The 13,358-nt window shown below is 53.4% G+C and overlaps 1 protein-coding gene across 1 annotated transcript in view; it reads left to right on the top strand.

Moving 5' to 3' along the window:
* Positions 1–13,358, top strand: part of ITGA9 (integrin subunit alpha 9) — a gene marked incomplete at its 5' end in the record, with an annotated part of 281,034 nt that overhangs the window by 261,417 nt on the left and 6,259 nt on the right. Inside the window, one exon of the mRNA XM_080674008.1 lies at positions 2,150–2,269. Coding sequence (XP_080530134.1) covers positions 2,150–2,269 — 120 coding nt within the window. The remainder of the gene's footprint in view (positions 1–2,149; positions 2,270–13,358) is intronic.

Genomic DNA, 13,358 nt, shown 5'->3' with positions numbered 1-13,358 from the left:
TGTCTCTCTCACATCAATGTTTCTCTCTGTCTCTCCCCCTCCCTTCCACTTCTCTAAAAATCAATGGGAAAAATATCCTCAGGTGAGGATTAACAATAACAACAAAAGATAGACACGTTTGTAAGGTGAGCAGTATTGGAGTTTGTCAAATGGGGAACAGAAAGGCATTCAGAGGGATAAAAAGCCACGTCTCACATGGGGAGATGATGCTCAGTGGCCAGAATGTCATGAACACACGAACTGCGAGGGGCTGAACATCTGGGGAGGAGACCAGATTGTACCCTGTACTGTAATACATATTCAGTGTGAAGGGAAGCCGTGGATTGTGTAAGCTGGGAGGCAACACAATGAGTCCCGTGTTTTACAAAGACAGCGGCTGGGAGGCCTCTCCCCGGCTCCTGATCGGTGCTGCTCTGAGAGAACCGACCTCACCGGGGGCAGCCACTGGGGGTGGAAAGGAGGGGATGGAGAGAAAGGATGTTTAGAGACAGGATCCCCAGCGCATCCCTGGTGGAGGCAAGACCTGCTTGTCTTGTCTGTCCCCGGAGCCCAGGCTGCTGTTCCTCCCTCTTGGGGTTCCATCTAAGATGTGACTTCTTAGAACCGCAGGATGCTGGGATCTTCACCCACAGAGGAGTTTATCCGAGTCGCGATGGGCGGGACCCGGCCCTGCCAAAGCATCTAGCGCACGTCCAAGAAGCTGACCGGCATCACTAAAAATAATAAAAGATTAAGCACGCATTCCGGGGAAGTGACGGCGCATTCTTGCGGAACTTGCCAGACTAAACTGGAGCGGAACCTCTCCCTGTGTCTGTCTCCACGGAACCAGACCTCCCGCGTGGCTTTGCCGGGATGCAACGTCCCTGAGAAGCCAACAGGGTCACCCAAAGGGCTGCTCTTCACAGCTGACCCCCTGGGAGCGCACAGCCTGTCTCGGCGCTTCATGGTCAACAAGAAGCTTCAGCAGATTTTATTCCGCGACCGCACGCCGGGATCTCACATAAACGATCTCGTGCTTCCTTCAGACCCCATTCCACAGAGGAGGAAACAGAGTCGTGTCCTGGTGGCCTCGAGTCACGCTTCTTGGCCAAGAGTGTCTCGTGGTTCACCTGGACAGGACACCACGAGAGATTCTAAATGTGGGAGGTGATTGACACACGATTTTTTAGGGGCAAGAACCCCAAAGGCATGACTCTGACTTGGAGACAGGACTCTCGCGTGAGAACCAGATAGAAAACAGTGGGCTTAGGTGACAAACGTTAGAGCCATGGCCGTCCCACCACCTCCCCTCCCAGAGACCCCTCCTCCAGCATGGCCTTGTGTCTGAAAATCATTCTTGGTAAGAGCCCCTGCGTGGGTAGGCTGGATCCGTCAACGGTGTCTTCGCACGGTGAGATGCCATCCAGCAATGAGAACAAACGGGCCCCAACCTGGCCGAGTCGCCCAAACATCATATTGAATTCCGGGTACATCGAGGACAAAAAAAGCAGGGGAAGCTAATCCAGGTGGTGGAAGTCAGGCTGGCGTTCCCCTCGGTGGGAGATGAGACTGGAAAGGAGGGTGAAGGGGCTCCTGGGGGGGGGGGGGGGGGCTGGTCACATTCAGAACTTGATCTCGGTATGGGTTCCGCAGATGCGCTTAGCATTGAGTATGTGGAAACTCCGTGAGCGGTGCACTTGGGTTAGGTAAACCTTTCTCTATATTAGATGTCAATAAATCGTTTTTAAAAGTTAAAAAGTAGCCAGCCATGCCCGACCTCAAAAAGAATCTCCCTGCCAGCCGTGACGATGCTAATAGGAGCACCCCCGGGTGTCCAGGGTGAGCTCTGCCAGGTGCTGTGCTGGGGTCTGCCTGCATTACCCCCTTGGATGACCTGGGAGGTGCTGTTCTAGCCCCGTTTTGCAGATGAGAAAAATGAGGCTCAGAGAGGTAAAGGACCTTGCCCAAGGTCACACGGCTAGTGAGCATGCGTCGCAAAGAAGCCTCCTGTCCGTTCCCTGAGCGACTACCACGTTTCGTAGGCAGCTTTTCTGCCGTTTGCCTTCAGGCGGGAAGGGATGGTTTCTGCTCCAGTTCACTCCAAGGCCGGGCTGGGCTCCATCCTGCCAGGGCCACTCCCTCCCCCTCTCACTCTCGCTTTGCCTCCTAGGTGGTGTTCGAGGCCTTGCACAACCTGGAGCCCCGTGGCTACGTCGTGGGGTGGATCATCGCCATCAGTTTGCTGGTGGGGATCCTCATCTTCCTGCTTCTGGCCGTGCTGCTCTGGAAGGTGAGTCTGCCATCGCGGGTCCCCAGAGGCCGCCACCTCTGGGCGCCCAGCCCTTCTGCCTCGCCAGGTGAGAGCCTCTTGGGAGAGGATTCCTGTTGGAACGGCCTTCATGGTGCAGGTACAGCAGATGGGTGGCAGCGAGCGCCCCCTTCAGGCAGTGAATGGAATCCTGGCCCCTTTGAGGTCATTTACATTGGAGGACTGGACGGACCACTTTAGAGAAAGAGCAAAAAGCTTACTCTCCTTTTTTTTTTTTCTTTTTTTTTTGCCTTCCCTCCAGGCCTAGCATAGGATGGTGGGAGCCTAACTCAAAACAGGAGCATGGGGAGTAACCTCTGGGACTTGGGTGGCTTACCATTTATTTGGGGGGAAGGGCGGGAGTACAAGAGAAGGAACTACAGAGAGACTCACTGTTTCTGTCCCGTGTGGAATAAGAGAGCGATTTCTTGGTAGCTGAGATGGGCCCCAGGTCCCGAGTCCTGCCAGGGTCGCTGCATCGTAATTTCTCCGACCCCACGAGGTGCGTGGGCAGGTGACCCAGGGTGTCGACTTGCCCCGCCTCCTTCACCCGGAGCCCCTGCTCATCCTTTGTGACTTGGCTCTTGTCACTTCCGCAAGGAGAAGGGGTGTCCTCGCCCCCAAGTCTAGGATGGGTTCTTTGCCTCACAGTCTCCTCTCAGAGAGCTGGAGTCCTTACCCTTCAGAGCCTCAGTGTTCAGCCGCAGCGTGTCGATCATTATCCGATGAAGGTCTGTGTCTCCCACTGGCCAGCCGTGTTCCTGGTGGGTGGGGCCCTGTCTGTTCTTGTTTCCATGGTGTCCCGGCTCCTACAATAGTGCCAGGGACCAGAGCTGGGACTCCCGGACGCCAGGGCCCTGCCTTCCCAGATTTCCAGGTTTCAGATGCAGGCGGAAACAGCCTCTTACATTATTACGAGTGGATGCTTTACATTTAAATAGTTTCATTGGGATTACAAAATAATTAGTATTTAGTGTTCCAACATAATAAGAGGGGGAAAAGCCCTAACTGGTTTGGCTCAGTGGATAGAGTGTCGGCCTGCGGAATGAAGGGTCCCGAGTTCAATTCGGGCCAAGGGCACACGCCCGGGTTGCAGGCTCAATCCCCGGTACGGGGTGTGCAGGAGGCAGCCGATCAGTGATTCTCTCTCATCATTGATGTTTCCACCTCTCTCTCTCCCTCTCCCTTCCTCTCTGAAATCAATAAGAATGTATTTTAAAAAAGAGGAAAAAAGTTGTAAAGCACTCAGAGTCCTCTGAAATCAATAAGAATATATTTTTAAAAAGAGGAAAAAAATTGTAAAGCACTCAGAGTCCACGTCCCGGAAATAACCATGGTGACACAGTGCTGCCTCTTCCTGACCCTTTCTTTTCCGCAAAATAGACACAGGCCAGGCATTCTCGTGGCCTTTGCTCGGTTTCAGTAGCATCTTAACATTTTCCTGGAACATTTACAGGTGTAAGACCTCTAAAATGAAAGCATTGGGTTTAATTATTCATCTGGAAAAGTATAACTGCACTTTTTATCTAAGAAGTCTAGAAACACAGAAAAAAATAGTGTTTTTGTTGTACACTAGAGGCCTGGTGCACGGGATTCGTGCACTGGTGGGGGACGTGGCTTGCGGGGATCAGCATGCCGTGGGAGCGCACCGACCACCAGGGGGCAGCTCCTGCGTTGAATGTCTGCCCCCTGGTGGTCAGCGTGCTTGTCGTAGGGACTGGGCAAGCAGTCCTTCTGGTCGTTCTGCCGTTTGATTGCTGGGCTTTAATGATACAGGATTTTTCCGGTTGGCAGTTGGACTTACCCACTGATGGCTTTCAGTTTAGAGATGCTTCACCTGAAAAGGTGTCTGGAAGTTGAAGAACAGTATTTGGAGCCCTGGCTGGGTAGCTCGGTTGGTGAGAGTGTCGTCGCAATACGCCAAGGTTGCAGGTTCAACCCCCGGTCAAGGGCATATACAAGAGTTAACCAGTGAATGCATAAATAAGTGGAACAACATATCAATGTTTCTCTCTCTCTCTTTCTCTCTCCCCTCGCCCTCCCTTCTTCTCTCTAAAAGTCAAATTTTAAGATAAAAAAAATTTTTTTAAGTATATTGAGCATATTACATGAAAATACGTTTATCTTACGTCCCATGCATTTCAGACACCATGCATCTGTTTTGCAGCTTATTTTCCCTGAACACAGTATCTAATCATCTCTCCCTGTCATTAACAACCTGTTTCCAGCGCTGCCTTAAGGATGCAGAGCCCGCAGATTACTCATCCACCCCTGATGTTGGCATTTAGGTGGCTCCCGGGTTCACACTTCTTTCAACAGTCCCGCAGTGAATATCCTTGGAGCCAAATATTTGCACAAATCCTTCATTATGTGCTTAAGATGAAATCCTGGAAATGGCATTACCAAGTCAAAAGAAATGTGTATGTCAAGCGTTTTATTACATATTGCCAATTGCCCCCTAGAAAGGTTACATCATGCACCCTCCTGTAAGCCGTGTATCCAAAGTGCCCAATTGCCTGTATATTTGCCAGGAGTGGATATTACCTTTTTTTTTCCTTTTTAATCTGCCAATTTGTTGTTTGTTTAATCAGTGTGGCCGGATGGATTCTTAATGCTCCATTTTCTCCAACTCCTTCCTGCTGAGACAGCCTCTGGTCTGTGGGCGGAGAACAAAGCCAGCTCAGTGTGTGAGATCTGAAAAGACAGTAAGGGCTTTGGGGTGTGTGTGTGTATGTGTGTGTGTGTGTGTGTGTGTTCCTTCCTTTCGTCTGCCTTTGCATGGGCTCTGAGATGAGAGGAAGTGCCATCCTCCCTGATGGGGTGTGTGGGACAGGACAGGGACACAGAGTGGGGAGTGTGTCCACTTGCTGTCACGGCTCGGATGCCCTCCTTCTGGCCCCCCTCTTGGCTCTGCCCCTCAGGGGCGGGGGGGGGGGTCCCATCTCCCAAGCGCATGCCTTCACCCGCCATCTGCTTAGCTTTGCTTTTGTTGTGTTTGACTAAAGAATGTGGTCGCAGGAGGTGGCTGTTGTGGGGCAGCCAAGACCCTGAGGTCACCCAGCTGTGTGTGACCCAAAGAGCCAGGACCATGAAGGCAGACATCCCCCTTGGCCGTGGCCTGGGGAAGAGAGCAGAGGGCGGCAATCACAGGGCCTTCACCAGGCGAGGTTTGACCTTGGGTTTGGTTTGGGTTTTCCAGGCAACGAAGGGCAGGTGGATATTCCATGCAGAGGGAGAGGAGGTGAGAGATGAGCAGGTTTCGTGGGGGGCAGCTTGTGAGGTGTGTCAGGGGAGGGCCGTCAGTGACCGCCGTGAGATGACCTCCCTCGGCTGGGATGGTCCCACTGGACCAGGAGAAAGGGGGTCAGGGGGGTTCTGGAAGCAGAGCAGTGGTGTGGCCACATCTGTTTCAAGAGGGAGATCTGGAGACAGGATGGGGACGAGGTCCCTCTCCATGGTGGAGAGGAAGGGACCCAGTTAGAAGAGGCAGGATGTATTGGCCGGTTGGACTTGAGAGGTCAGGAAGGAAACAGTGTGTGTCTCTTGCTGTTTTTAGAGTAGATGGTGAATGGTTTCCCTAACCAGGTAAGGAAGGCAGGGCTGGAAGTCGTCGTGGAAGAGAAGGAGTTTAGTATCAGGCTTTCTGAGTGGGTTGCCTCCAGGAGACTAGCCTTACTCCCAGTCACCCTCATCAAGCAGAGGGAAAGTCAACAGAAGTACGTTCCTATCACCTCACTAGCCTGGGCAGTTTCCTCTTCAGTTTCTAGGGCTGAACATATTTATCTCAGCCATTTTTTCAAGTTAGCAGAGCGCGCGCACACACAGACACACACACACACACACACACAGAAATCTATTCTTTGCCACTTAAGCAAGAGAGAGAATTCTAAGGATGCAAGGTACTCATAGAGACCAAAGGAAATGTGTGTATTCAGACCCAGAAAATGTCCACAAACCAAAGCAGGCACTCTCCCTCCTCCCCCCATTCCCATCGTCCTACGCAGCCCTTCCCCCTCCTCCTCTACACGCCTGCATCCTCTTCTCCATAGCAGACCAGCTTTCTCCACGCTTCCCGACACATGGAAGAAAATGGTGGCTTCAGACACCTCTGATTCCCCATTCTACAAGTCTTAGAGACTCTGATTGGCTTAGCTCCTGTCATCTGTGGCTAGGGACAGGGAGTTGGCTGGGAGAGAATCAGACTGGTCCAGTTTTGGTCCCATGTCTCCTAATCCACACGGCTGAGACTGGTATGAGAAAAATGCAAGATGGCAGTTTGAGGAGATGGGGTGAAAGTGGGGGTGAATCACAGAAAAGAAAGAGACTAGGCAGATACCCCAAAGGCATTCACTCTAGTAGGGTTTCATGGCTGTTAATGGTGCTGATGCCTGAATTGCAGGCTTTTATATTGTATCAGTTAGCTATGGGTGCGTAACAAACTGCCCCCCAAATTGAGTGACTTTAAACAATCATTATATCATTTCATACAAACTAGAGGCCTGGTGCACAAAATTCATGCATGGGGGGGGTGTCCCTCAGCCCAGCCTACACCTTCTCCAATCTGGGACCCCTCAAGGGATGTCCGACTGCCCATTTAGGCCCGATCCCACAATCCAGGACTGCTAGCTCCCAACCGCTCACCTGCCTGCCTGCCTGATTGCCCCTAACCACTTCTGCCTACCAGCCTGATCACCCCCTAACCACTCCCCTGCCAGCCTGATCGATGCCTAACTGCTCCCCTGCCAGCCCGATTGCCCCTAACTGCCCTCCCCTGCTTGCCTGGTCGCCCCTAACTGTCCTCCCCTGCAGGCCTGGTCACCCCCAACTGCCCTCCCCTGCTGGCCCAGTCACCCCTAATTTCCCTCCCTTGCCAGCCTGGTTGCCCCTAACTACCCTCCCCTGCCGGCCCAATTGCCCCTAACTGCCCTCCCCTGCTGGCCTGGTCACCCCCAACTGTCCTCCTCTACAGGCCTGGGTCCCCCCACCTGCCCTCCCCTGCAGGCTTGATCACCCTCAACTGCCCTCCCTGGCAGGCCTGGTCCCTCCCAACTGCCCTCCCCTGCTGGCCTGCTTGCCCACAACTGCCCTCCCCTGCCAGCCATCTTGTGGTGGCCATCTTGTGTCCACATGGGGGTGGCCATCTTGTGTGTTGGAGTGATGGCCAATTTGCATATTACCTCTTTATTATATAGGATGTGTGGGTCAGGAATTCAGGAAAGGTTTGGCTGGTTGCTTCTTCTGTTCCACATGACATTGAGTGGGGTCACTCAGTGGCATTTACCTGGTGGCCGGTCTGGTCTGAGGCGTCTGAGAGAGCTTCACTCACATGCCTGGCACATTGTGGGAATGGCTGGGAGGCTGGGCTCCGCTGAGCCCCTCTTCCTCACCATGTGGACTCAGAGCCCGACCGTGTGGCCCTTCCAGCAGAGTGGTCTGTCTTTTGCTGAGGTGGGGGGCTCCAGGAGAGCATGGGAAAGGCTGCCAGCTCTGCCACAGGTAGCAGCCCAGCCCTCGCTCCGTCGGTTAAGTGACCAGAGATGATGGCTGAGCCGTGTATGCCCTGAGAGGTGAGCAGGACTTGGCGGGTGAAGGAGCCTATGCCACCAGCTCCTGGCCCTTCCTGATGTCACTGTGGTGCTACTAACACACCCATCATCCACTGTTGATCTAAAATGGAAACCCAGAGCAGAACTCCAGGCTCCCTGCCTCCCCTCCCTCTGACTCTGGGCAGACCCCGGAATCTTCTAGAAGGACTGCCCGCTGGCATCTCAGCCACTCTCTCATGCTTGGCGGCAGCAGGCCCTGGCCCCAGCGCAAAATCCACAGCGAGGGCCTTGAGCTAACCAGACCTTTCTACAAATACTGAAATGGATCCCAATCAGCTTGCCCAGAGCCGGGATGTTCGCAGACACTGGGAGCCATAATTTAAACTTCATGTGCGGGGATCACAGTAGCCTGCCAAACCACCATGCAGGAAGAAAACTTTGAAATATAAAGCGCTTTTAAGGGGGAGAACTTCAAATGAGTCCCTTCTCCTTTCCCTTAGCTCCTGGCTGGGTCTGAAGCGGCCTGGGCCCGGTGCCGCTTTAAGACAATCATAAAGGCCTGTTTATAGGAGGACGTTTCCTTGTTCGGCGGTTCCGTAGCGGTAACAACTTTGTCTGTGACCTGTACCTTTAAGGAGTGCTTTCAATCATTAAGCCAGCCTTTGAGTCAAGTGGTAAGAGAATAAAGATGCTGGGATGTCTTTCACGGAGAAGAAAAAAATCTCATTTGGGGCCCCAGGCAGCTCTCTGCCTCCCCCCTCCTTTATGCAGTTTGCCAAAACACACAGGCCACCACTCCACGAGGGAGAAAACTCTGCATCCTCCCCTACTGCTTTCGGCCGAGGAACCTTTCCTCTCCCTCCTGTTTGCCCCGTGCACGCCAAGATGGCCTGGAGCAGAGCGCAGTGCCGTGGCCTTGCCAGCCCTGTGGCCCGTCCATCCCAAAGGCCCAGGCCCCGCGGGCCCCGCCCTCTGACCCGGGGGGAAGAGAGGGCTGCAGAGTGTGTTGTCCGCCCTCAGAAAAAGGACTGCCTCAGACTTGACCTGAGCTGGAGCTATTCCAAGAGCCTGCTGCTTTCGAGCTGGCTTTGGGCTCCTGGTTTTTATTTGAGAGCATTACTGCCAACCCCCAGCAGAAACTTAGAAAAATAAATCTGCGAAATGGCTCAGAGAACGTGGAAGGTTTGGCAGCCCACCCCCAGCCCCCCCTCCCACCCCCCGTGGGTCGCTGGGTCGTCACCTTTCCTCCAGCCAGGCTGGGGAAGCCATCCTTGCTTCTCTAAAGGAAAAAAGAAAAAATGCACAGACATGCACGCATGTGTCCGTACACACATACACACACGCACATGCGCACGCAAACACCCATCACGCTGTCTCAATTAAAACCATGTGCCAGAGACACTCCGTGGGGCTTATTTATGTTTGAAAGCAAACACTGGCTGATGTTGCAGGGTTGACATCTCGAGGCAGAGACATGCTATGTAAACAGTCAAGAACCTGAGGAGACCCATAGACACGAGGCCCTGATTCATCCAAAGAAGGAGTGTGCCGAGGTCCTTGGATGAGCTGCCCAGAAGGCAGCCCAGAGGCCGGGGAAGGCTGGGTGGGGCCGCACATGAGACCAGAGGCCCTGGAGTCCAGGCCTCCCCAGCGCCTCTCTCCCCTCCCCTCCCCCCCTCCCCCCCCCCCCCCGAAATGGGCTGGGAAGGAAGAGGCAGGGACTGCAGGCTGCAGACCCCAGGACTCAGTCTAGCCTTATTTCCTCCTGGGCCTCCTGCCTCCCTCATTAGAGCTATTCGGGGGAAACCTGCCGTTTCCCTAGTTTTCTGGTAGCTTTTTGATACAAGTGTATCAGAAAAATGGTGTGAGTCTGTCCAGAGGCTGGGGGAGCTGCTGGTGGGGCCCTGGGACCCTCGCGGACAGAAGGTCAGAGAGCACTGTGCTCCCTCGGCTCTCAGCTCAGCGACGCTGGGCTTGCTCTCTCCCCCGCTCCAGTTTCCATGCCTGTTTCCGCTGCGGCGGACAGGACAGTGATAAACAGAGCCTTTTGCCCTTCAAGTGGCAAAGGAAGCCCGGGAAGGTTCCAGAAAAAGTGCAGAAAAACATTGATTCCATTGGGTTGGAACTGAGTGTGGGGCCGCGGAGGGTCCAGGTTCCCCTCAGCACTACTCATTTCCCAGCATGCTCAGCGTGAGCTCCGCTGGCTGCAAAAACATAGGGTTGCCCAGCACCTCTCAAAGGTCCTCCCCAACGTAACCATGCGCGCTCACGGTGTGGGGGGGGGAGGGGGGGGATAGTGTGTACCCACGGAAGGCCTGCTGCAGGAGAGATAATGCCTTTGAAGTCTTGATTGGTCTTAATTTTTAAGAATGTTATAATTCTTCCTAATGGATCCATACTTTCATAGAAAAGTTGAAAATTCACTTTTTCAAAAACTCTCCGACAAGTTGGCATCAGGCAAGGACTCTGTGCCTGTCCCTTCTTCGTGAGTCCTGGCCACACAGCTGTGTGCCCCACAGGCCGCAGTCCCAAGTTGGCTTTGGGGACCCACCTAAAAAGCTGTGGTTGCGTTTCATGGCCGGAGGAGGTTGGAGAATGCCGTTGGTCTCGTGGGCAGAGGCAAAGACACCGGGGCTCAGAGCCAGCAAACGACGTATCCTGTGGCCCACGCGTCATTCCTTGGTGCGTGGGCGGTCATCGGGACTCTGGGGTCCCCATGCCACGTCTCTGGCCTGTACCGCTCCTCTGAGTAGGTCCTGGGGCGCTGGCAAACCTAGTTGACACAGTTGTTTAGGGGACCACGGCTTGGTAAACCCCGAGCCAGGACTTGGGTTCAATATCAAAAGCCAAAACCAGTCTCTGAACAAAAGCACTAAGGCGATCGACTCATTTTCTGAAATAGAATCAGTTTGATCACGTAATGCGCAGAGTTAAGAGTGACAGAGACCCCACTAACCGACAGGGCACCTTTGTGCAAACTAGTAAACAGCGCCCCCTCCTCCAGAAACTTGACTTCCATCTGTCAGAAATTCAGACTCTACTGATTTCCTTAGAAAAACTCTCTCTACTGGCACCTGCTGGGAAATGGTTGAAATAAAGTCCGCGCCTCTGTCTGTGCGGTGAGTTGACACCTCCTTCCCGCTAACACGCACTCCAGCAGTGCGCAGCCTGCGCTACTGGACCCAGCACTCCCTCCCCATGAGCGTGGACTGTGTTTTAAGAAATGGTCTTCGGCTCCAAGGGCCAAACATCAGTGGCAGCTGCAGCCTTTCCTCTAGAGACCACACCGAGGTTGTGCTGGGCACAGAGTTCTCCAGACCCTGACCATAGCGTGGGTCAGGAGACTTTAGGACTAATGCGACACCAGTCCTTTTGCAAGAAAAAGCTTGCTTCTGGGTGCCTGCAGGAGACGACAGCACAAATGAAACGCGTGACACATGAGTACACATGTGAGTTAGTCCAGGAGCTCTCAATCCTTGCTAGGTTGTTTGTTCACTCTGCGTCAGATCTTCACGCTAGCATAGCACTGAGAAAGTGGCGACCTTTGTCCTTCTTAGAGATGGACAAGGAGAGTCTTTTCGGCTGGACAAGGCACAGTGACGCTCTTTCTATGTAGAACCCCGTCGGCTGCCTCTGCCACCCTTCCTGAGGCTGTTCATTCATTCAGTAAGTCAGACAGAACATGTGGAGTGCTGTGTCTGTTAACTCATGCTGCGTAATAAACCACCCCAAAGTCAAGGCAGGGGTGGGGAACCTCTTTCCTGCCAAGGGCCATTTGGATATTTATAACATCATTCTCGGGCCACACAGAATTATCAATTTAAAAATTAGCCTGCTGCCCAGCCAGCATGGTTCAGTGGTTGAGTGTCAATCTATGAACCAGGACGTCAAGGTTCAATTCCCGGTCAGGGCACATGCCCGGGTTGAGAGCTCAATCCCCAGTGTGGGGGCGGCAGGAGGCAGCCTATCAATGATTCTCTCTCATCATTGATGTTTCTATCTCTCTCTCTCCCTCTCCCTTCATCTCTGAAATCAATAAAAATATGTATATTTTGTTAAATTAGCCTGCTACATTTGGTCTAACTCACCCCTAATGCCTTGGCAGGGCCAGACCAAATGATTTCTCGGGCCTTACTAGCATACAGCCCACAGGCTGGACGTTCCCCACCCCTGGTAGTGGCTTAAAAGCAGCAACTATGTATATAGCTCACAAGTCCGTGAGTTGGACCGATTTAACAGGGTGGCTCTCCAGGCTCAGCTGGACTCACCCACATCTGCAGGCAGTGGGGGGTGGTTGGTGTAGGAGGTCCCCAGCTGGGTGGACGCTCATCTTTCAGCAGGCCAGTCCAAACGCAATCTCATGGCCGGCAGGACTCTGAGAAAGTGAGCAGACGCGTGCAAGGCCAGGCGAGGCCTACGTGTGGACCCGACACAGCATCTCCTCCATCGCGTGCAGTTGTCAAAGCAAGTCACAGTGCAGATTCCAGGTGTAGGAAACAGACTCCACCTGCCTGATGGGAATTGCTGCAGAATCACGTGGCACAGGGCAGGGATACAGGGGAATGGAGGATTGTGGGCACCTCTGCAGATTCTCGCTGATGCCGAGTACAGATGAGATGCTGAGCTCTGGGGATGGAAAGCATGAGTCCTGCCCTCCAGGAGTTCTAAGACAAACGCAAGAAGAGAAGGGAGCAGACAGTTGAAATTCGGCTTGATTAGTGCCACGTTAGAGATAGGTTACTTGTCTGGAATCGAGCGTGAGTAATCCGGAATTACTGAACTATGACACCGTGGACAGGCAGAGCTACGTGCTAAAGAACCTCATTTCCATATTATATCCAGCCCTATTGGCATGATTATGTTCTCTTCAGCACAGAGGGGGCACATGACATTTTTCCCCATCGACCATCTTTCTCTTTCCGTAATGATCGTTCAAGCAGTAACTTCTCAGGCAGACGTTTCCATTAAACCTTGGGTTGCTTTTCCGGCCTGCTGTGGGTGTGCTTCGAGGGCAATGACGAGGACCGTTTCCTATTTATCCAGAACTTTCAGGCCAAACCCCTTTTCCACGTCCCTTGCAGAGGGGAGACAGCCGTAGGGACTTGGGGAGAGAAAAGTGCATTTGTGGGGTTGTCAGAAAGTGGCGTTCCCACAGATGTGGTCTGATGCTGCGTAGAAGAGACCTCCAGGGCTGAAAACACTAGGAACTCCATGTCTGCTTGCAACCCTGGCCACGGGGACTGGAGCTCACAACACAAGACCCTTGTCAGTTGTTGTAAGGAAGCTTCTAGTCCATCCCAGTCATTCAAACAGCACCACTCCGTTGGCTCCGCTCCGAGTGAGAGCTCAGGATGGCCTTGGCCATGTGGATGGAGACGCTTCCTGGGCAGCTCTCTTGATCGTTCTCCACTTTGGCTCGACCAGTGAGCCCCCTTCTGGGGGGTTGGAAGATGGTAGCGCAAGAGAGTGTCTGACCCTCGTTGCCTTCCTTGCTTGGGGAGCTCACACCCTCAGGTGGCTGTGGA

This window comes from Plecotus auritus (genome assembly GCF_963455305.1).
Source record: "Plecotus auritus genome assembly, chromosome: 6".
Lineage (NCBI taxonomy): Eukaryota > Metazoa > Chordata > Mammalia > Chiroptera > Vespertilionidae > Plecotus > Plecotus auritus.
Note: the sequence above shows the minus strand (reverse complement) of the source record. Positions and strands in the feature narration are given on the sequence as shown.